The 22673-nt window shown below is 41.7% G+C and overlaps 1 protein-coding gene across 1 annotated transcript in view; it reads right to left on the bottom strand.

The window, feature by feature from the left end:
- TMEFF2 (transmembrane protein with EGF like and two follistatin like domains 2) overlaps positions 1-22673 on the bottom strand; it is a 133267-nt gene that overhangs the window by 48900 nt on the left and 61694 nt on the right. The window contains exon 5 of the mRNA XM_074829581.1: positions 6749-6845. Within this exon, the coding sequence (XP_074685682.1) occupies positions 6749-6845 (97 nt within the window). The remainder of the gene's footprint in view (positions 1-6748; positions 6846-22673) is intronic.

Raw genomic sequence — 22673 nt, 5'->3', positions numbered from 1 at the left:
GGACTTTGTCAAATGAACATAAGCCTCTGAAGGATTGCATTGACTCAATGGATGGAAAGGTCAAATTCTCCAAACCACCACCCTAAGGGAGTTAGGAATCAGACTCACTTCAAAATTAAATAGGCTATTTTGGCACAGGATGAAGGATGCAAAGGTGGTAGGAAGATTTTGTGAAACTTACCTGACTGGTAAAAATGGATGTTTTTAACTAAAGCCAAATAAAAGGTATGTAGAGTAAAACAATTTCACCAGATGGCCAAACAAGCCATCATTTTCCCAAGCATTAACTTTCTAGCCAAGCCACTGGTAGTGCATTCCGTTTTGAAATACAGGGTGCTCATTCCTGCCTCCTACTCTTCAAAAAGACTGGACCATAAGCTGCTCTTAGCGAAACATTCTCTGAAGATAAAGCTAACTTCTTGTTCCTGTATCTTCCGTTGGTCTTTCTGCAGACTCATTGATGAGAATTGATTTAACATCTTTTAAAAGTCAGTGGGGATCTTTCTCTGGCTATGGTTGAGCACAAAGTCACCTTTTCACCTGGGCTAGTGTTAAGTTGAAACTGCCCACTGAAACAGTCCTGCAATATTTCAGTAGCTTGCTAGTGAGAAACCTGATAGGAATTGTGGTGCTCATGCAATGCTCACCTGGGGACCTTATTTTCTGACACTTACATGATGTCTAGACACTGGTTGCTAATAAGCCCGAAGCTTTCACCTAAGCTGGAACTGCTGCAACTTTGTTCTTGTTTGTGCTGTCAAGCTACAATTTTGTATTTTGCTAGTTTTCCCACTTTTGTGCCAGTTCACATGGCATTTCTTTCCACAGTCCAAATGAAGGAACGTGGCTGAGTTCTCTATTCAGCTCTTACACCCCAGGCAGCAGATCTGGCTGATAAGGCTCCTAATAAAAGCCACCAACATTTCTCAGAGCAGGCTTAATAGTTAAAATATAACATATAGACAGGTAGGTGTCATCTTGTTTTTCTAATGGTCCTGATGTTCTGTCTTTCATTGAAAATCCTTCACTGACCAATTTCCAGTTGCTTAGGCTACTTTTTAACAGTATTGCTGACTCTTAGCCCACTGCACAGTATCTCTACAGTTATCTCAACATGGTGTCTCAACAGTTACATGGGAAGTCAACTGCTTTCTTTTTATTTCAAAATCTTTTAACCATAGAACACGGACCAAATGAAACATTAACAGTTAACAGAGCCAGATTTGGGCTAATTTCTGGGCAGGGACTGGAGGTAGCTCTGTTATTAGGCTGGGGCTAAGAGAAGTGACGCTGGTGTAAGATGGTGTAAGCTGCTTGCTTGTCTCCTGCTGTGCAATGTAGAGATTGCATGCTGCAGTGCCTTTCCTTTCCTCTGTAAACCCTTGCCTGGACCGTTTTTAGACATGACAACTAAGCTCCACATGACGATTTATGTAGCAGCAGCTTCACTTCATGCCTTAGGTATGATGTCAAGTTAAGCAGAAATTTGCAGGATTGCATTTTTTTTAATGATTTGATTCAATTTCTGTGTTTATTTGAACCACAAGTCCAGTGAGTATGTTTAAGCGTTATATGTAGCCATGAACGAAGATCTACTTTTTCTCTAAAAGAGAAAGGAAAGCAGCAGCAAATGGCAGTATATCTACTGTATAATGCACGGGACATTGCAGATGTTAAAGAAGCTCGTTGTTTCTGCATCTGGAACAAGTAGGTCACACACAGTTATTATATACACTGCTGAACATGAAGCAGCCAATACCCGTGTAATGTATGTGAGCTTTCAAACTACCTTTTAGTACTTTATAGTAGTATAGCACCTTGCTTGCAGATGCTCTGGTTGAGAGCAACTGATGGAAGGGGGAAGGGACCCAAAGCTGACTGACCTAATTGCTCTGTGGATTGAGAAGCTGGCAAGATCATTAGTTTCTTTTATATGTTTTCTTCCTATACTATAATAAAGATAAATATTGATTGCTAGAGCAATATTGATTGTAGGGGTCACTGCAGATGGCAGCTGCATGATTTGCACAAATATCTCCCATGTACAGCGCCACTTATTTGCATGAGAATTCAGTTTCACCATCCTCATATGTTGCAGACTGTTCACTTGCCTTATAGGAGCATTTACCCAAACTATATATATATCAGTGATTAGCAGTAAAATATAAAACAAAGGACTGAAACAGTTCATCTTCTTAATACATTTTGTGTGTGTGTCTGTCTGCTGTGGCTAAGTGGAGTTTATTATCCCAGCCATGCAGAAAGAAGCACAGGACACAAGGGACCTGCTGTAATCATGGTGCAATGTCACCACCTCACTTGGGAATACCACCCAGCTGCACAGCACGCCTGAGATCGATGCTCCTTCCTTCACCCACTGACCTAAACACAGAACATGCTAAGCCCTTTCATTCAGGTCTGGATGCCTTCATCCAAGCTCCCAGCTTTGGGTCAACAGAGACACAGTGTCTGCACAGAACAGGCTTCAGCATCTTCTCCTGAGCTGAACCTGCCTGGTGGGATCCTTGTCCACTTGCAAGAAATGGAAAATGCCCCTGCAGCATGGGCCAGGTTCATGAGGAGGGAGGAAAGTTGCCTACCACAAGCATGGTGCCTACAGCAGAGCACAAAACCCTACTCTCAGCCAAAGGGGAGCCCTTGGGGTGTGTGGGATGGAGTTGCAGGAAGCAGCAGGGGTATTTACACCCCTTTTCATCATTGGTGCAAACCCCTAAGTGGCCCATTCAAGGTCAGGCACCTCCTGGCAGGGATACCGCTGCCTCTCTCCTCCACTTGCAACCTCCAGGAGAGAGGAAGGGGAAGGCAGAGGAGCAATCTACGGAGACGGCCTCCTCACCTCCTCGGACACTGCCAGGCTGCAGGGAAAGCACTCTCTTGCGAGCACACTGTACATCTCTGCGTGCCTGTCTTGTAGCTAGCAAACTGCATCTTATTCTGGGCAACGCTGCACTTCCAGACTGCTGCTGGCTGACCTGCTGATATTGAAATTCAAAGGAAAAGCATGCATATTTAACCCCAATTCATCATTCTGATTTTGATTAACTCTACAAGTCAGAGGTTTGCAGGCTTTAATCTTGTTTTAAGAAAATACTCCTGTCCTCTCTTCTCGGCGTCTTCCAACAGGAAATTCAACAGAAGGGTTTTTCCTACTATTTATCTCCTTCCACTTACTTGGACACACTGTGGACCTCTGAAATAGCTGCCCAGTATCTATCCAAACCATGGCTTGTCCAGTGAAGAGAGTGGTCTTATTTCCTCAGTGGCCCATAAGGAGGAGATTAATACTGGAATCCAGGTTTCTGACGTGGTTATGCACTGACACTAAGCCACTTTAGCAGATGAGCAGGCACTCCATTTGGTGAGTACTATTTATATAAAGTGAGTGAGTATTTCATAGATGCTTTTTGGAAGATCTTAGAAATACACCACGGTTCAGAATGTTACGCTTCATTCTTCATTTCCTTTTAAGTATATCTCTCGGGGTGTTATGTTGAGTAGCCCTGTCTTATAAAATCAATTATTCCTTAGCCAGCTCAGAAATAAAACCCAAAGTAAGCAACACCAAATGTCTGATTTACCAATAGATTGCAATCCAGTGCTAAAGAGCATAGCCACTGCCCTGCTTTAAATATTCATGAAGCCCACTGGTGCAAAATGCATTAAAGGTGGGAATAATGCCAGTAATACACGATCCTCTTAGTGACAAGAAGCTTTCATATATTAAAGTAGCAAGATGTTAAAGACTTTCAACTGAAGAGTCTTTGTTTTTAACTTAGAGAAAGAGATTCACTAATGGAATGCCAAATTGCATTCACTCTCGTGATATTAGACTGCAGAATAGGATAATAACACGTGTGCTTTACCATGCTGTGGTAAACCTGTTATTACAGTGGGTTCTTTTCTGCCTTTTCTTCGTACTTTCCAGAAAGCGTTGACACATATCTCTTACCCCTTCGAGTAGTCTTCTGTGTGACAAACCCTCTGTAAGAATCCCAGGAGCCTAGCCATTAACAGATTGGTTTTACGCAAATAAGAAGATTTAAAAATAATGGTGACACAGTACAATAGCACAATTTAGCTGAGTGACAACTGGCAATGAATAACCAACAAAAAAAAAAAAAAAGGAAGAGTAAAACCAGAGACAAGGGACTGCAAAATAACAGACTGTGGCAATGCAGAATAATGTTAATTGTCTCTTTAAATCATCAGCAGCCCAGCCACATCTGCTATCACACCTGTCCTCTCTTCTCTGATCTACTCTGGCACCCTAGAAATATTAGGCAAACAGCCAGCCTCGTACCTCCAGCTCTCTGTGGTCTGCTACCAGCTTGCATCCCTCTTACCTGGAATGGATCAGGCACTGACCCTGCACCCTCAACTGTTTCTGATTGATAGGGGACGCTCCCGGTGCTGGGCTCGTCACCCTCTAACAACAGGTCCTGGGGCTGCTGGGACCCACTGACCCCATTTGGATTTTACAAACCTTATCAGTTAGGTGAGCTAGCTAGAGGAGCCTTGTTTACATCTGAAATTTGATCCACATAAAAACAGTGATCAAATAATAAACTGAAATTTCTTTTCCCACTTAATCTAAGGATTTTTTCTGCACACCAAATCTTGGCAGGGGGAGTGGGGGAATATGTCTATCTTGTGCCAAACATGAAAATTCAATTAATGTACATTTGAAAGAGGAATCTAGGTCCCCCATACATAGTCCGCTTTTATTCTAGAAATAAGAATAACAAAGAGCTAATACCCAGAAGCTCATTTTTTAGAAAGATGTTTATCCAAGACTAATCAGGGGGCAGGGATAGGAAAACAGGGCTCTGTCATGGCATATGAAGTTGTTTACTTCAAAGCAGAACTTTAACAGGCTTTACATGGTCTTTGTACTTCTGGTTGGAAATCTGCTTTCCTGCCTTTTAACAGTTTGTCTGGTTGCATCTTCCCAGGAAATGCCCTCCCCTGCTTCCTGCCCCAAGAAGTGTCTTCCCCTGCAGAAAGGCTGCCTGTCAATGAAGATTGAGAACTTCAGCTCCTGCAGTCATTACACTGTTCCATATAAGCCAAGTTGTTTCAAAGGGTTGGAATTAGTGCAAAAGCTGCAGTGGGAACATAACTGGGATAAGTTGGATCAGGCTATTCTACTAAGCTATTTCTGGAAAAAAATAAACACTGCTACTCAGTGCTTATGATTAATAATGTTATCCTGTAGCTAATTTTATTCCTTGCCCCTCTCTTCTCCTGCCTTCCAATTTGGAAGTGCACTTAATTATGAACACATGAGCACTAGACTGTGAATTTTGATATATTAATTTTACCACGGTTTTGTTTCTACACTGCATCACCAAAACTCTCAAGGACAACTGGTCAAGGAGACAATGAAAATTCTGACACCTGGGGTAATTTTCTTAAGCAAAGTCAAAATTAAGCAATTGCTTCCACACAAATCTCATTACATTACTGCAAACCTATAACCATGATGCATCTTGCTCCTGGTTTTCAACACAAGTTCTTTTGATGACTAGAGCCACAGCAAGGCCTCTGTGATTTGTTTGCTTGGTGTTTTTTAAAGACTAGAACTGGAGATTATTAAAAGCCTGTCAAGACAAAATCAAAATGAGGACAAATGGATGGCCATGACCATATTCCTAAGCTTCTTCACTGAATAGCAGAAATGTTCATAATTTCATGCCTGACCAACAGTGCATGGTTGCCTTGCCTGGAAGAGGTGCCCAACACTGGGCCCAATTATCATGTTCACCCTCCCTCCCTGCCTTCCTTCTTTCCTTCCTTCCTTTCGTTCAAATTACAGTTGGGGTAATATTGCTTTATTGACATCTCACTGCCCAGTCTCTGTATCCATCCTTTAGCTACCACCAGCCCACATCTTCAGAACCATCATCCAGACAACAGCTCTACAATTTGCATGACTATTTTGTTGCCTCTTTAAATCTGTATTAACTACTTAGATAGAAATATGAGGCTTGGCATTAAGGCAGTGTTAGAAGTACAGTTCTGTGAATAGTGGCTTTTTTTATCTATTGGCTGTTCCAAAATCACAATTAAATGATTAGTTTAAAGTTGGCTTAACATATGTTTGCATAGTTTCTAGGCAAAATGAAAAAAAAAATTTTTTGAGTAGATAGAATCATTTCCCTTCAGCTTACGTGGTTAAGGTTAAGGTTTAAAATAAAAAAACCCTGACTACTTTTATTTTAAAAAATAAAAAATAAAATGGTTTCTATTGAGAAAGTGTCTAAATGTACACTCTAATTATTTCAAACATTTGAGGGTTAGGTCTTCAACTCCAGCAACTAGGAAAAAGCGAGACAGATTTCCCAGCATTTCTAATGCCACACATGAATTAACATGATGATAATACTAATGATACTTTTTAACCAGAAAAGCTTTAGGTCAATTATTTTTCCCAATTCTGTTTTTACCAAAGTATAAAGCTGTAAAACCCCAGATGGAATAACATAAGTTATAACAGCAACAAAATGGATAACTGTGTTTCTAGACTTTGTCTAAATTGTGCATGTTCCAAAATTATAAACCAGACTGGTTTATACATTTTTTCAGAGTAATAACCACCCAATCACTGTGTGATGAATCTCTGGGTGAAGAAAATTGAATATTTAATATTTGTAATGCTTTCTAAACCACAGTACCTTTAAATAATACAACATTCATTATAATAGAAGAGTAGACCAAAGTACTGTACCAAACATCCTCTGCATCTTCGTCACACTCTGCCCCAAACTGGCAAATGTCACAGGTCGATGTCTCTTTTTGATTGGTTTCACCTGAGCCTTCATTGACTGTTTGATGGAAAGCAGAAGAATATACATTAGTAAAGACAGCACTGTAGCAAAGCACTTCTCTCGCTCTAGAAAAATCTATTCATTGTGTCAGCTTAATGTGCTGCTCAGAGCTGATGCCTGGCCAACAGACTGTTTTTGAATGGGGCCAACACAGACATTTCCATGTTTGTCTCTGATAAATTCCCTGAATTACAGACTTAAAAGGGAAACTGGTGAAAGACCCTTCCTCTTCCTTTTTCACTTAAACAATGACCCTTTCAAGCTGCAGCCCTGGAAGGTTGTGTCACCACCGAGCCTCACTGCTTTGTTCCCTGGGAAAATAACAGAGGTGTATTGATAGCATCATATGCTGCCTTGTGTCCTTTACTGGTGAAGGTCTTGAGATGGACCCAAAGGGATGCTTTCCTTGAAAATGTTTTGAAATTACCTGCTGTGTGGTGCAATCTAGTCCATTCCAAAGGCAAAACATTTTTCTCTTCAGAAGTACAGCTATGAGCCCCAAGGACTAGTTATCTCTGGCAGGAAAGATTTAGTGCTGTCCAGATAAGGGGACGATCTCCAGCGTAGGTTAAATGTGAAACCCAGGAAATTCAACGCCAGTGTTTGCAATTATGTGAGGTTTGTACCTGGCCCTTAAGTCAAAACCATGAAGGGACTAAAGGGAAAATAGAAATATGGGTAAGAGGACTGTGAAAAAGTATTGACGGCTGAGTACTGAAAGAGAGAAAGAGACCACTGAAGTAGGCACCAAGAAGAGGGTTTGCTAAAAGATCCAAAAGAAACATTATCTACATTTGTATTAAAGTGTATAAGCACCTTTTGATATCTTTCGATAGGTGCTGCTTTCTAGCAAGACACTGTATGTAGAGATATCCTTCTGCCAGTTACAGAATAATTAAACCAACCCAGACTTTTAAGTATCAATCAGCTTTGACTGATGTTGCTATCTGCATAAACAGCCTCTGCAGTGTCATCCTTTCATTTCTCTCTTTCAGTTGGAGTCAGCACTGTGGTGTAGGCTTACTGCACATTTGGGTCCAACCTACCAAAGCTGGTGGACACGCTGAAGTGTGCTGGTAGTCCTGGTGACACTGATGGGACAAATCACCTGCCTGATGTTGTACATCCACTGCATGAGACTGTTAACCCAGGTGTTACCCATCAACGGGGCTGTTACCAGAGGCTTTCGGGTTGGAGTGCTCTGACTTTGAATAGGCTGCTTTTGTTATTTACTTGAGAAAGGAAAAGAGTCCCAAGCTTTCACAAAGCTATTGGAGGAGAAAGGGCTTTTGCCCCTAGAAAAGCAAGCGTGACCCCAATGCCTGTTTTTCAACAAACTTGCTTTCTTACCCTGGACAAGTAAGTTATTTAACCTCTGTCATGTTTCCCACTGTGTAAATGGGAATAATACCACTTTCTGCCAACAGAGAATATGGAAACAAGTATATTAAAAGATCATGATATGCCTAGATACTACAGTGATACAGACCATAGAAAACCCAAGGTAGACAGTTTGTCTCAGAAGTTTTTTCCTAAGGTTTAAAATAGTCAAAGAAAGTGTTGGTATGTTTACGTATGAGCTGTGCTGCAGCAATTTTTTATCAGCTGTGCTGGAATTTAGACTATATTAAATTGAAAAAATAAAACCTATGATGAGCATTCTGATGATCCTAAAAGGAAAAAAGAGGGGTTTTCCCTTTTTGTGGAAGTTTGCTCACCTTTATATCATAAAATTCAAGTACAAAAAAACCAAAGGGGAAACTCAGAAAACATACACTGGATTTTTGTTCTACTTCATTGACAGGTTTTGTAGGGAGGGTCTGAGCTGTGGTTTTTCTGTTTCCTTAAATGACTGTGGAACTCTTTAGGCTCACATTTTGTAAGAGCCAATGTTCAAGGGTGGAGGTATCCAAGTGCCATGTTCTCACACCATTAGCATCTCCACGTGCCACGTGTGTGATCCTGACCCAACAGCACCGTGAGGCCCATGCTGCTGTACAGCTCCTCCCCACTTCTGTGCCACTGCATCCAGGTCTGAGTTCTTCACTAAGTTTCATTTACATTTTAAATACAGAAATCTCTTTTACTGAGGAGATAACTTTTGACAGCCAATCTTGGTAGGGAATTTCCAGTGGTTAATATTAGACAGGATATGTAACAAATGACTGTATACAAAGGACAATGGGACCTATGGGCAGAAGACTTCTTATGACAGCCGAGCACTCCTTACCTCCCAGGAATATGACAATTGCTCCAGTTCAGGAGGGTGAGAATATATTCTTTATGGAAAAGAGCTATAATTTATTTATTTTGTTCTGCAAATCACTTCCCTTGTATTTCATTTTAATTAAAGACATATGCCCTATTTTTTTTTCCTCCCTGTAATGCTTCTATTTATAACTGTCCAGCAGGTGTGGTTTGACCAGGGACTTCACATGGTTCCACATCACAAGCTGAGTAAAATAGCTACTTAAGTCACTAAAGGAAGGCATTTGAAAGATTGCATATGTTGAAAAGAAGTAACTGATTTAGAGAGGAACATCCACACTAAGGCACAATGATGTTCTTAATTTCTACTAGAAAATAATAGGTCACTTCTTCATATTTTTCTGAAGAAACTCTGCATCCAGCATTCCATAGTCAATGTGCACGTTGTCATTAAATGTCCAAGCCTGAAGCAATCTTGATTAAAAAAGACAGTTGTTTACCTCTCTCTCTTCTTTTTTTTCTGTTGTCACTAACCACAGATAATATTATTCTTTACATTTCATTGAGATGTGTTTTCTCTCCCTGCGCAAACATACACACTGACATGGGCATCCACACCCAGGACTGACACACACAGGGGCTTGTTTCCTCCATGCTGTGCAGGAAAGTGCTTTGATAAATATGGACATCTTAGAAAGAGTTATTTTCCTGATATTTCCTGCTGCTTTTTAGCTTGAGGACTAGTGGATGCTCATTTTCTAAGGTGACTCTCTTTCATTTTTTCCCCTCACTGCACTTGCTGATTTGCACTTGCTTTCATATCTCAACTAAAAAAAAATAGCAAAAATAATCTAGTTTCTAGATTCCTCTTCCAAAAATAAAAGGAGTACGATTCTCTTTTTCTCATGCATGTTACATAGTTCTCATGTTAGCAATGGCTTAGGTTTAACACCAAGATCCTGTAGGAACGTAGCAGGGCTCCAGGGAGGCTAATCGCTGAAGCCCACTCCTTATTACTCACACAACTGAGAAATGTTAAGCTGCAAGTTCCTATTTGTATTAGCAAGATTAGCAACTTCCAGAGTTCAAGGAAATGTGCTAACACGGGTTAGAAGGTCACTAATATTATCTGAAAGTCACTTCAGAAACTATCTCAATCTCCTAAGCAATATAAATTCTTTAGCTGGGAAGGCACTACACACAATTTACAGAGTCAATGGACTGTGGTAACCACAACAGCTCCTGTTTTAATCATTTGGTCCTTTTCTGGTGTTCTCACTGCACTCAGATCAAATAGTCACGATTTCAAGAATCTGTATTGCTCACAAGCCCCATAAGAAAGAAATAATTTTTGAGATATTTTACTTTGTTTCCATAGCTGAAAAACCAGACTGAAAGTATCGCCAGTAGACTGGTCTGACTCTGTGCTTATCTCCCGTAATATCAGGAGAACACTAAAAGCCCCAAGCTGTCCCCCTGACATAGACACCCCTACTTTCTCTTTACATTTCAATCTCTTTGAGTCAGGAGTCTTCTGTAGGAGCTACAACCCCAACAAATCATGCTATGACTTCATCCACACAGCTTCCCAGACTCATGCTCTACTAGGAGCTGATGACTGGTGGTGAATGCCAAAATCTCCGTGCTCAAGCTTCTGCATAACCTTCACTCAGTGTCCTCCTAAGATGCTCGACAAGTGTCAAAGGCAGGATGGAAATAAACTGTTTCCAATTTCCAGAAAAACAGCTCCAGTGGGATGGACAGGAATATGCACAGCAGCTCACAGCCTCGATCTGATATACAAAGCATCACCTATTTCCTAAGTGACACAAGGGACATGCATGTAACTTGCCTGATGGACTATACTGTGAGGAGTAAATGGAAGTGGAAGGAGTAGCTGGTGAGCCAAGAGGGAGAGAGACAATTAGGTAGCGACACTGGCTAAATCTCTCAATCTCTCTTTGCTAACATGTCTCTGGAGGCAACAGGGCAAACTCGAGAGTGTCAGTTCAGTTTTCATGTGGCTCTGTAGGACTGCAAACACTCTACAATAATCCTTATTCAATAGGTTTTAGCTATACTGGAGAACACAACAAAGAAACAGTATAAAACATCATCATCACCATGCACTTGAACATACAGAAATATGACTATAATGAATTGTTATAATTGTTTTTTGTATTATGTAGTCTTCCTTTGATTGATGTGATCACATGTGTGCTGATTCTGACTTTGACTCCTCATGGTGGGACATCTTTGCTGTTGTTGAAAGAAGAACTTCAAACAAAGCTTGTTCTAGCTCATCCTAACAGGATATCCACTTGTTTTTAGCTATAAAATCTAGGCAATAACAAAAATCACGTAGAGATGCGGGTTGATGGACATTTTTGTATTTTGGAATGAAAGACAATGTGCAAATTAAAATGTGGAGAAGAACGCTCTTCAGAGCAGCAGAGATGACCTCACCACATGCTTCAGTCCTAACAGGAGTGATCTGAGCAGGTGACAAGATGAGTGGATGAAGTGAGAAAGCTCTGAAAAACCACAGCAGAGAAGCCAGCAGAATTTACTAAATGTGTTAGAACAAACACTACTTGTACCTCTACCAAATGGCTAAAAACACCTCACAAACTCGACCAGTAGAAGCCCGAGATGCTGCAAAGGACTTCATCCTAATCAATAAGTCTTTTTTCCTGAAAGCATTAGCTCAGTCAAAACCTGCAAAGTGAGAAAAATGAAGGGTGCGAAGCAGGGGGTCAACTCATGAATGACTCTGCTCTCCAAGTCTGGCAGAGGCTTAGAATGGCATTATGGTCAAAATGAAAAGAAAATGGCCTACCATATTGGTAATAAATCCAAACTCTGACATGCCTTGTTCTGCTTTACTCCTGCCGTCTGGTTCCATCTCAATAAATACAAATTTGTGCTCTTGCACACACACAAACGCAGCGGGGAAATTACTTACTGTGCAAGAAAACAGTGTCTCTACCCAGCTCTACCTGACTCAGATCTTCTCAGGGAGACCTGACTCCTCTATGCCAAGAGGGCTTTGACTGGTTTCTCCATACCACCAAGGGTCAGTGCTTGAAACCGCATCTCTGCTATTGATGGGCAGGTTGTTTAAACAGTGCCAGGACTGTGCCATTCCATGGGTGGAAACTAGACCACCCTTCCCAGCGTTTATATCGCTTCAGGCCCTGTCCTGGGTACCTCCACGTTGCCATTCTCAGCCATATGCTGGAAAAGGTTAATGGGGCGAGTTCAGCATGATGCAAATACCTAACAGGGTTTTGGGGGAGGAACTAGATGTATCCAGCCAGCTCAGACTGCTGATAAAATGTGCTCTTATCTTCTCACTAAAGACCATGTAGACACAGCCTGGCACTGCTTCGATGCCAATAATACTCAGTTTGCAGTGTTTTCAGCTCTCATACTTCTACTGTGCCTTATATTTTTTTCTTAAAATCACAGCCTGTGGATTATCTGAAGGTATACAGATCTCAGTTTCTATGTATATTTGATTTTAAAGAGATGCCTAAGCTTTAGGGTTGTGGAGAAAAAGCTTGTGAATATAATAAACACCAGAAACTATCAAGTTTATAATTTTAAAAAACTAATTATTTTTGTAGGGTTGAGGCATGATTTTTCAGTCCCGTGCAATGCTGAGTTTATGTCAGACAGGAAAAAAGCACTTCTGAAATAGCTCACTCTTGTGCAAGGCCCTGCGCTGAGCTCACCCGCACCTTGTGCTGAAGGCTCAGATTCTGCCCTGGATACAGTCTAATTAGTGCAAGAAAACAGTGTCTGGGAAGTGCCCTGAGTTCAGTAAACAACTAGTATAAAAATTGCTTCACATTATCGCTGAGTACTGCTGCTACCTCTAGTTCCCTCTTTATTTTTTTACTTCCTGTCTTGCTTTCTGTCATGCCTGCCTTCCCATTCTCTTTTGGCTTCTTTCTTTTCCTCATCACCCCCAGTTTTTCAGCTGCAATCACCCTAACACAGGGTCCGGCATGGAGCAGCTCTGGTAGCCCTGCAGATGAGGTGCGACTGCTGTGGGGAGAGGCGTGGGCCCACCCATGCCAAGCCATGTGCCTCTCACATCGCACAGCTCCAGCGTCTTAGCAACCAGCCCTCTCCAGCTGTCATACAGTCTGGGGGCTTGGAGGCCTCCCCTGGTGAGACGGGTAGCCTTCACACCCTCTGAACCTCATTTAGCATGGCTAAAAGTGGATGGGACAGGAATGGTTTCACAGGAACAGCACTGCTCCTCTCCATCTATCTGACTGTAGTTCTCTCCTTTCAGCTGGTGCAACTGGAGGTCTCCAAGACCATCCGGCTCAGAAGTCACGACATGACCCCCTACAGACCTCTATAGGGATTTGCCTTTATTTGTACAACTGTGGCCAGGAGGGAACAGATTCAACTCTTACTCAAAGTTTATTTATTCTAAATAAACACCATTTGCTTGTTTCTGTCTCATGCATATCCCTGCTGCTCCCACAGTGCATTTGATAAAAAATTAAATACGATTAGTTGAGGCCAGTTTCTCCTAGCAAATATCTCTAATGGCATTTCAAAAGGAATGGCTCATTGAATAAAACCCTATTGTAAGCTTTCTGAATGCTGACATGAAACAGCTGTGATTATTGCACCCTTGTGCAGTCCCCCTACAAAATTTGATGTTTGCCTGGTGTGTGTGGGATGCCAACATTGCAAATTTATGAAGGTGTATGATGACCAGCATTGACAGTATTTGCCAGCTTGAGGAAGAGGAGGCTCATTTAATTTTGCCAAGAGCTTCCCTTCATAAACAGCTTTGAATAAAAAGCCAAATAGCACGTGGGGACTATTCATCTCTGCCTTGCATTAATTTAATTTTAAAGAGAAATCACTTCCTTGCAGGAGAATTTTCAAGGAATAGATATAGCTTGTTATAAAACATGTCTGCGATGTTGCCAAAGCTTTTGTGGCATTAGTCCCTGCTCTTATGTATTTTGATATGCACAACAGTGCAAACAAAGCAACCAAGTAGACATGCCCACAGCTGGATGGATGCAATGCGACGGGTCACCAACCAAGGCCGTTATTAAAGGACCTGGAAGGAACTTACTGTAGTCCTAATTGCAAGGACCAGAAGATTTTTCAGGATCAAGGAAAAACAGAAAAAGATGCTGTCTGATTCCTCCCTCAGGTTGGCTTGCCTGGCCACATGGATCACTGAACCCCAGCAATGTGTCAAGGGAGATGATAAGCCGCAGTCCAGGAAAGCACCCAATATCATAATGCTTTTCCTTACTGTCAGAAAAACAGCCCTCAACGGTTACTCAGAAGGAGTCAAGTGTGAGCTGCTTGTGGCCTGCTGGTCCTACGTGCCAGAAGGGAGTAGAGCAGGCCAGGCTCGAAACCCTCTTCATCCCTTCTGTGGACTGCCAAACACCCTCTCTCTGCCGACCTGCAAAGAGCCCTGGCATCTTTGGGCTCTGCTGAAAAGCAGGAGCTGGCTCTGGCCCCTCCTCTTCCTCTTGTGTGTCTGGGCAGAAGTTGGATCCCATACTGCCTGGAACAGGAGCTTGCTGCTGGATACCTTATGCTTGATGCACTAAACATGATGCAAAGGTAATCTGACGGATGGAACATATGGACTATATACATGCTATAACATTGCACTTACAACAAATTCTATCAAGCAAATACTGCATCAGATACAGGTTCAGCTGGAGCACTATGAGTCAGCAGTGCCTTCTTCTGCAGGGGAAGATGCTACAGCTGGACATAAACCACAGAAATTACCTGTCTGTGCTTTCCCCGACCTCTGTCAAGAATTAACATCCCACCTGCGGTCCTAAGCACTTTTATTCATTCTAGGCAGAGAGGAACCTGGATCACCGAATTCAGAAATTCAGTGAAAAAAATAAAGAAGGATCCAACTCATGGTTTCACAAAGCCTACAGTAAGGAAGTCCCAAATGGGTGATGTGACTTCCCAGGGCTTTCCGCACTGAAAGGGTGCTTTTGCCAGCTTCCTACCTGGTGGAAAGATTAACAGAAGACTTGAATGTGAACCCTTACAGTTACTCATCTTTCAAGAAACAGAATGAAGGGAACAAAGCTAAAACCTAAAAGAGCTATCTAGCACCCACTTGGTGACTACGTCAGTTTTAAGGTCTTTGTCACTTTGCTATTGATTTAAGTCTGTGTATCCTTTTGAATATTAGTATGGCTAGCAAGATAGCAACATCATACATAAAAATGTTCTTTATTCCAGAACAGATGAAACTCCCAGTGGTAAAAGAAGATTTAGGTATCTCTGAAGATTTCTTATCGCTGTGCAACATAACTCTCTAATGGTTCAGTGCCTTGGAGGGTCATCTGAGATCACTTATCACATAAATCAAATAGGTGGCAGGCTATAAGAGTGGAAGCCTATAGCAATTTCATGTCTTTGCTCACAGACATCAAATTTATCTTTTAGGCAGACTATAGAGGAGATAATATGCCACTCCATTTAAGCCACTGAAGAAACCCAAATCTGGGTATTAACCAATTTTAGGAAGCTGCTCTTAGTCTTGACTGCACCACAATTATCTTGGGAAATGACTGGTTTTAAATCCTAAAATGCGGACCGCAGATACTGGTCCTGGTTCTAATTTACACTAAGGCTTCTGTAAATCACTCTGGCGATGGAAGGGAGTGTCAGAGCGAGTGAAAGTCCAATTTACTTTATGTCCCATTTACATAATCAGGGTGGTGTAAAGTGACTCTACTGTAAAAATTACTTGGGTCTACCTTTCACTGAATTCAACGAGAGGAGTGCAGTTTTCTTCCTGCACTCCGTTTTATTTCCATGTTATACTCCTTTCTGTTTATTTCTGTGGTGGTAATGCAGGTTACACACACGTAATTGAGAGCTCTAGCTGCCCCGAAGCTCAGAAGTCAAGATGACACGTGTGCCAAGCTGCTCATGCTCTGTAATGGGGTCTCAGAAAGAGGCAGTTCAGTCAGGTGCCAAAACTGGCAGTCAAAACCCATGTTCAGCCAGGCTGTACCCTTGGGGTTGGGAGTCATGATAGATGGCTCCTTATCTGCCTCTCCCTCCACCAGCTCAGTGGCTGGCCTGTATGCAACGGGTGATCCCCACACCCCCTTCACAGCTCCTGCCCCAGAAGAATTTAATATTTCCGCAGTAGCACTCCTTGATCTGCAATTGTCACCACCGAGCTGATCCTCTAAACTTGTACAATCAGGGCTCATCCCTGTGTTTACTCTGTAAGTGAGAATTTCCATTTAAAGAAAAAAAAAAACAACAATCCAGCTCAGAGCTAGTTGTAAAAATATGCCTCCTGACACGTGTAAAGATATTTCTGCCTTTCCAAGCCTGTAGCTAGGCAGTCCTTTGGCCTCTGCTGTAGCTCAAGAGCGCACAGGAGTGCAGGCACCTAAGGAACTTGCTAGAAGCCAAGATGAGGGCAACTGCAAAGTTTCTAAGTCCTGCAGGAGGACATAAAATATTTATGCACCATAGATCCTATCTTTTATATAACCCTAATCTTCAACAAACATGAAAACATACTACATCAGTTAATTGCATGACAATGTTCAGCAGTAAGATGACCTTTTAGGACAAACAGGAAGAAATCAGTTGATCCATGTTTTTCCTTTTTATTTCCATTATTAGTGGGCAGGTTGAGGCACTGCACGAGCCGCACCATTACTGGCTTATTGTACTCCTTGGTTTATGTTTTATGCAGTGGAACAGTCGTGTCCACAGAACAAAATCCATGACAAATACTGGCAGCACTGCTGACAGCCTAAGCAGAAAGGCAAGGGAGTTTCTGAGTAGCACAGCCGCTCCTGGAAGGGCGGCAAAGATTTAGGAGAAGAAGCCTCCATGGGCCAGGTCTGTGGATAAACTGGGGATCTGTTTTTGTGCTGTCACCCTGAATTACATGATTGTGTAGGGAAAAACCTCCCAGACGTCCACTAATAGGACAAACAGGTTGAGTGTGACACATCAAACTCAGCCTTGATATGAGCAGCGGAGAAGCGTGGATTTGAATCCATTTACACCAGAACGATGTTGCCCTTCTGAGTATAATTTTACAGATGTGTTTATGATATAGGGGGAGCCATATGGCATGAAAGGTTTAAACATTTAATCTCACTTAGCTTCAATACACTGCATATACAGAAAATTGGAAGCCCAGCAGGAAAATGCCAGATTTCATTCTCACTTAGTCGTGATTAACCTTTATGAGCTCGCTCAGAGTTTTGTCACCTGCGAAGTCATTCAGGGCAGGCAGGCTGTGAAAGCCCTGACTTTCTGCTTTGGCCAAGGTGCCACAGCTGCTGAGACTGAGCTCTGAGGGCTGCGCTGCCAGAAACACAGGCCTCTCCTGCCCGAACGGCAGTGCGCTCTGCTCCATACCTTGCCCCCGAGTATGGAAAGTATATAAGGGACTATAAGGAATGAATGACCTGGAGGGACTCTCCCCCTTCTCCTCCTGCAACTGCTCTTCCTTGCATCACTCAGGTGGGTCCGGTTTAGAGCAGCCTTACACCAGCAGACAGATGCAAAGCAAATAGCTGATAAGTATCACACTTTGCAAATATGCTCTTTCTCATTAATATTGATTCCCACACACAAACACTTTAGCTATATTCACTGATTGCATTACCATTGCAGAAGTGTAATTAACAAATTAAAAGGGAGGATCGTGATTCAGTTTAATTTGGGGAAAATCTTTAAATAAATAAAACAAAAAGAGTCTGATGTTTGAGGATCATTCCTGTCGGCTATTCATTTTAATGCCTTGGACATGCTTTCACCTAAATAAACATGTCCTGAGTATGCTGCAGAACTGGCATACACGGGTACTTAAAGATGCATCAACGAGACAAAAAACCAAACAAATGAAAGAAATCCTGACAGATGCTAAACCAGATACTAGATTGCAAATGAAGGTGTATCATCATGGAGAGAAGAAGGGGGAAAATGCCAGTTGGAAGCTGCTCAGACTAATCTGAGACTGCCAGCTTCCTCACAAAAACTTACGAAAAGCAACACAGAACACGCACACCATCAGCCCAGGTGAAAGCCAATGCCACAAATATTTGTGGAAGGAGGGAACGTAGAAAATCTCCCATACTTGCTGCCCTTCCAGATGCTTGTATGATAAAATAAACCAGCTCCACTAAGTAAATCAATGTTTGCAAGAGCAGTCAAAACTCCTGAGCCAAAGTTTAACTGCTTTTCTCTCCAAAAACCAACTGAGTACACCTGGAAGAATGGCTCCGAAATGGTATCTACTTCCCCTCCCATCTCCTACCAAAAACACCTTTCAGGTGATCTCACATTATGAGAAACCATAATCATTAAGAATTGATCATGCTAATATAATTTTCTGGATGGCTTATTAACCTACTAAGACATGTTTTTCTCTACTTCCCTTCATTAGCAACAGCAATAATTAGGTAAGGACAGAGTAGCAAAATTGATCATATGCTACTGCCGAAGGGGACAGAGAATGTATCATGGACATTTAGCATAATGTTCTACAAACTCGAGATGCATTAATTATATTTAGTAACACGCTATTTTCTGCTTTTGATATAAGAAATTCATTAACATAGCTATTGTATAACAGAAGCTTATTTTTCTCCTATTCCAAAATGGAATTTTCTTTTTTCTTTAAAGTTTATAATACAAAATGAGATGAGACAAGAAAACATCACTGTCTCAAGTATCTACCAATACCATGTCCTTTCCTTATTTCTGTCTTGACTATTCTTGTAAAAGCGGCGCTTTAAAAGCAGAACAGCCGCAGAGCTCTGGCTAGGAAGCAAAGAAGTGAGTTATACTGTCACCTCCCAGACAATAATCCCCAGAGACACTTTCCTCATTTTTTTGGGTCAGTTTCAGACAGCCTTCCCGCTGCCTGCCACCCCTGGTCACCAGAACAAAGCACCTGCAGCTTACACTTAGCCAGCACTACTCAGAATAGGCGTATACTCACATATACAAATTTTATAAATTTACAGAGGTGACTGAATAGCAGCCGCACTCTGAGCCCACGTTAAGGTCCTGCTTCCCCCTCTGTAACAGCAGCAGCAGAAGCACCGCCAGCGCGTGGGCTGGGGGATGAAGGAGGTGCTATACGACGTGTCAGTGCCTGCGTGTTACCCCTCGCCTTCCCCACCTGTGACCCCAGTGCCACGGCCCCAAACCCCACAGCAGCCGCGCCGACCCTTGAAAGAGAAACTGCAGTTAAGTGATCACCCTGGTCACAGCTGTGATGTGTGGAGACAGGGACCGGTGTCAAGTCGTGATGGGGGCTGCCGGCTCAACCTCCACCAGACCCACAGTATTAGCTTTCCCACACCACCCTGCTAGCGCAGGAAGCGCGTGTAAGTGTGAGCGCAACAAAGGCATCACAGCGATGATGAATTTTTACATATTTTTCTTAAATGTCAGTGACTGGCTTTCCCTGAGCTCTCCCCCCATGTGAGCAGTAGGCAGCTTTCTGTAGATAAAAGCATTACAGGGAGCTGAAAAGAGTTGACATTACAAACTTGGCACTCCGATGGCATGCTGCACAAACAGGGAAAGGGAGGATCTGCCAAAGTGAGAGCCAGAGATAATATGAAAAGCATAAACCCAACATATTGACCTTATTTAAGTCCAAACAGCATAACACTAGGATACTTAACGCAAAAATGTCGAAAACATTCTTTATTCCACACACACATGAATGTTTTCTTTAAATATGCAATTCACTTGATATCTGCAATCCCCCCTCTTCAGATGCAAAATCCAAAATAATGATTATATCAGTCATTGCTTAATACATTCAACTGTGGCCCTGATTTTCATGCATGAATGGTCATTTACATATCATTACCCATCATGCCATCCACTCAGATTTTTCTTTCTAAATAGAGAAATACATTTAAAGTTGTCATTTTAAAACAAAAATGCTTAAAAAGGGGACTTTCATTTCTCGTTATCTTATCTGTTCTCTTAGCGGCTAATAGACCAGAATATTCAAATAGAAAATTCTCAGTGTGTGTGACAACTGCCACAGTGAGAAGATCTTAGAGAAGAGGCAATTATCAAGGGATTTTTCTCAACTTTGGAAACACAGATAAATATGAACAGAAAAGCCAAAGCAAACCAACCAGAAGCAAAACAGTAATTATAGTACGTTCTTCTATTTTCCTAACAGAAGTCCTTGTTGGGGGCAAAGCTAGTTCCACATTAGGGAAATCACTGCGGACATGAGGTGCAGTTAGAAGCTTTGCATGAATAAATTACAATTTTTCAATTAATATTGCCCATGCCCACAATAGAGGAAAGATTTTTTTTTCCTCCTCCTGCTACTTTTAAAGTAATTTTCTGCTATGTTTAATTAGGAAATTTCTCTACAGAAGGGAATGTGATAGAAGATTAATTCTCTATTTCCTCACCCACTGTGTCAGTAGACTCAAGTGGACACTATAAACCCCAGTTAAATACGACGAGGATGATCAAGCATGGAGCTCCTTTCAAGAGGTCGCGTCCGCAGACTGTAGATCTCATTTCAAAACAATAGAAATGAGTTAGAAAATGGTATCTCTCCGTGGCGCAGCGCCACAGAGGAATGCTTACAAGTGCTTCATGGTGCGAGGGTTCACCATGCCAGCTGAGAGGGTTCGCTATCATGGCTAATGATACCGAACGCCACCGAGTGAGAAATAGCATTTCCACAATCACTGATGTTTTGGGTCTTTTTCTCCTCTTCACCACTAATAATTATTCCTCTAATAGTCACATCCTATTTTATATCTTTTATGCCAAGTATGAAACAGCAATTAAACAATAAATAATGAAATGTTCACTAGTGGGCAATATAGTAAACGTTTTGGGGTTTTTTAGGGGAATACACAAAGGGTGCAAACTGTATGTTTGTAATGAACAATGAAGGGAAAGAGCTATTTACCCTCAGGACATAAAAACCTATGAATGGTCTATTGCTGCCAATGCTGAGTAAATACCGGGTTAATGCTTTTTTAAATTGAAATCCAGGCCTGAGTAAGAACAATTATTTAGGGGAAACTCAGACCTCCAAGATACTGGAACATGCAAGATGCTATCCTTTGACAGAGAGAGTAAGCAATTTTCTCAGAGGTTTTATTAATGGGGTGGCTGAACATCAAACTGTAAAAAGCATGAATGATTTGGAGGAGAAAACGCAGACATGTTGCCTTAGTAGAGATCGAGAGCCTTGCTCATTGATTAACTAGGACTAGATTGTTTTAATACAATAGAAGTTGTCAGTACATACCTTCTGGGGACAAGAAAGGTCAAAACAGGACAACTAGCAGAAAAAATGTGTAACGCAGAATAAACTTCACTCCTAATTTTTTTCTCAGAAAAAATAAATCAACATTTTGGCTCGTCTGATGCCTATTTATTCCCCACCCCCTCACTGCCCCCCCCTCCCCATTTTGACATGTTTATAAGACAATCTTATCCCACTCTGCTTGATGCTGCTCTGGTTTCATGTAGAGAAATGCTTCAGCAGAGCATTTAAGAAACGGCAGCCACCTTTGCACAGTCCAAGGCAGAGCTGCAAGGATGACATGATTCAGAAAACACAACTTCTGTGGCGAACTTAGGGGAATGGAAAATTTTTACTTTGTAAAAGAGAAGACCGAAAAGAGACTAATCATCTGATATAAAAAGGAATCTTAAAAAGGCTGCTATAAAAAGAAGGATAATCAATTGTTCTCCACATCCACTATTTCTGAGACAAGAAATAATTGATATAATTTACAGCAAAGGAGATTTAAGTTAGATATTAGGAAGGTTTTTTTCCCAACTTCTAAGAATTACCATGTGCTGGAACAGGCTGCACCCGAATGAAGCTGGTGTGCTCAGAAGAGGCTTCTGAGATCGGTCCATGCAAATCTCAGCAAAGGACAGTCTAACTCTAGTTGTTCCCATCAGACTTGAGAAGGATGGATGAGACGATCGGTTGAAGCTACTTCCAGAACTATGTCTACAACTATATCATCCCTTTTCTGCAGGTCAGGCAATGGCTGGGCTCCATACTATGCACAACTCAGTCTCTACTTGCACAAATTCCCAATGAAATCAAGGGGCATTTTTTGGTAACATGATTAAAACATCTTAATGTCAGCTGGGTGTGTGATGTCTGTCCATGTATGGGACCAGTATATATTTTTGCATAATCTCTAAAAGTTCCTGACTCCTGCAGATTCAGAGGATTTGGTTACACCTAGGACCCTGTGGACAAGACTTCAGCTCTTCTGATGCCGAAGAGGTAGGGGAGCCAACCACATCTTCCTCCCTCAGGAAGAAGTTTCTTTTTTTAGACACAGTTGTTTGAAAATATCTGTTCCAGCTGACTAAGTTTTTGTTCCATTACAATAAAATACCTTTTAGAGAAAAGGCATAGATGTCATTAAAGGGAAAACATTTTTTAAAATTCTGTTAAATGGGTTGCAAAATCTACGTTAATACAGAAATTCAGGTAATGCCCTGCATTTCCCAGAGCAGTTGGCAATGAGTTTCCAGTGTTATCACTCAGCTCGTCGCTACGTAGGTAAAACCTGG

This window comes from Strix aluco, chromosome 6, assembly GCF_031877795.1.
Source record: "Strix aluco isolate bStrAlu1 chromosome 6, bStrAlu1.hap1, whole genome shotgun sequence".
NCBI classification, from domain to species: Eukaryota; Metazoa; Chordata; class Aves; order Strigiformes; family Strigidae; genus Strix; species Strix aluco.
This window is presented reverse-complemented; position numbering and strand designations above follow the sequence as displayed.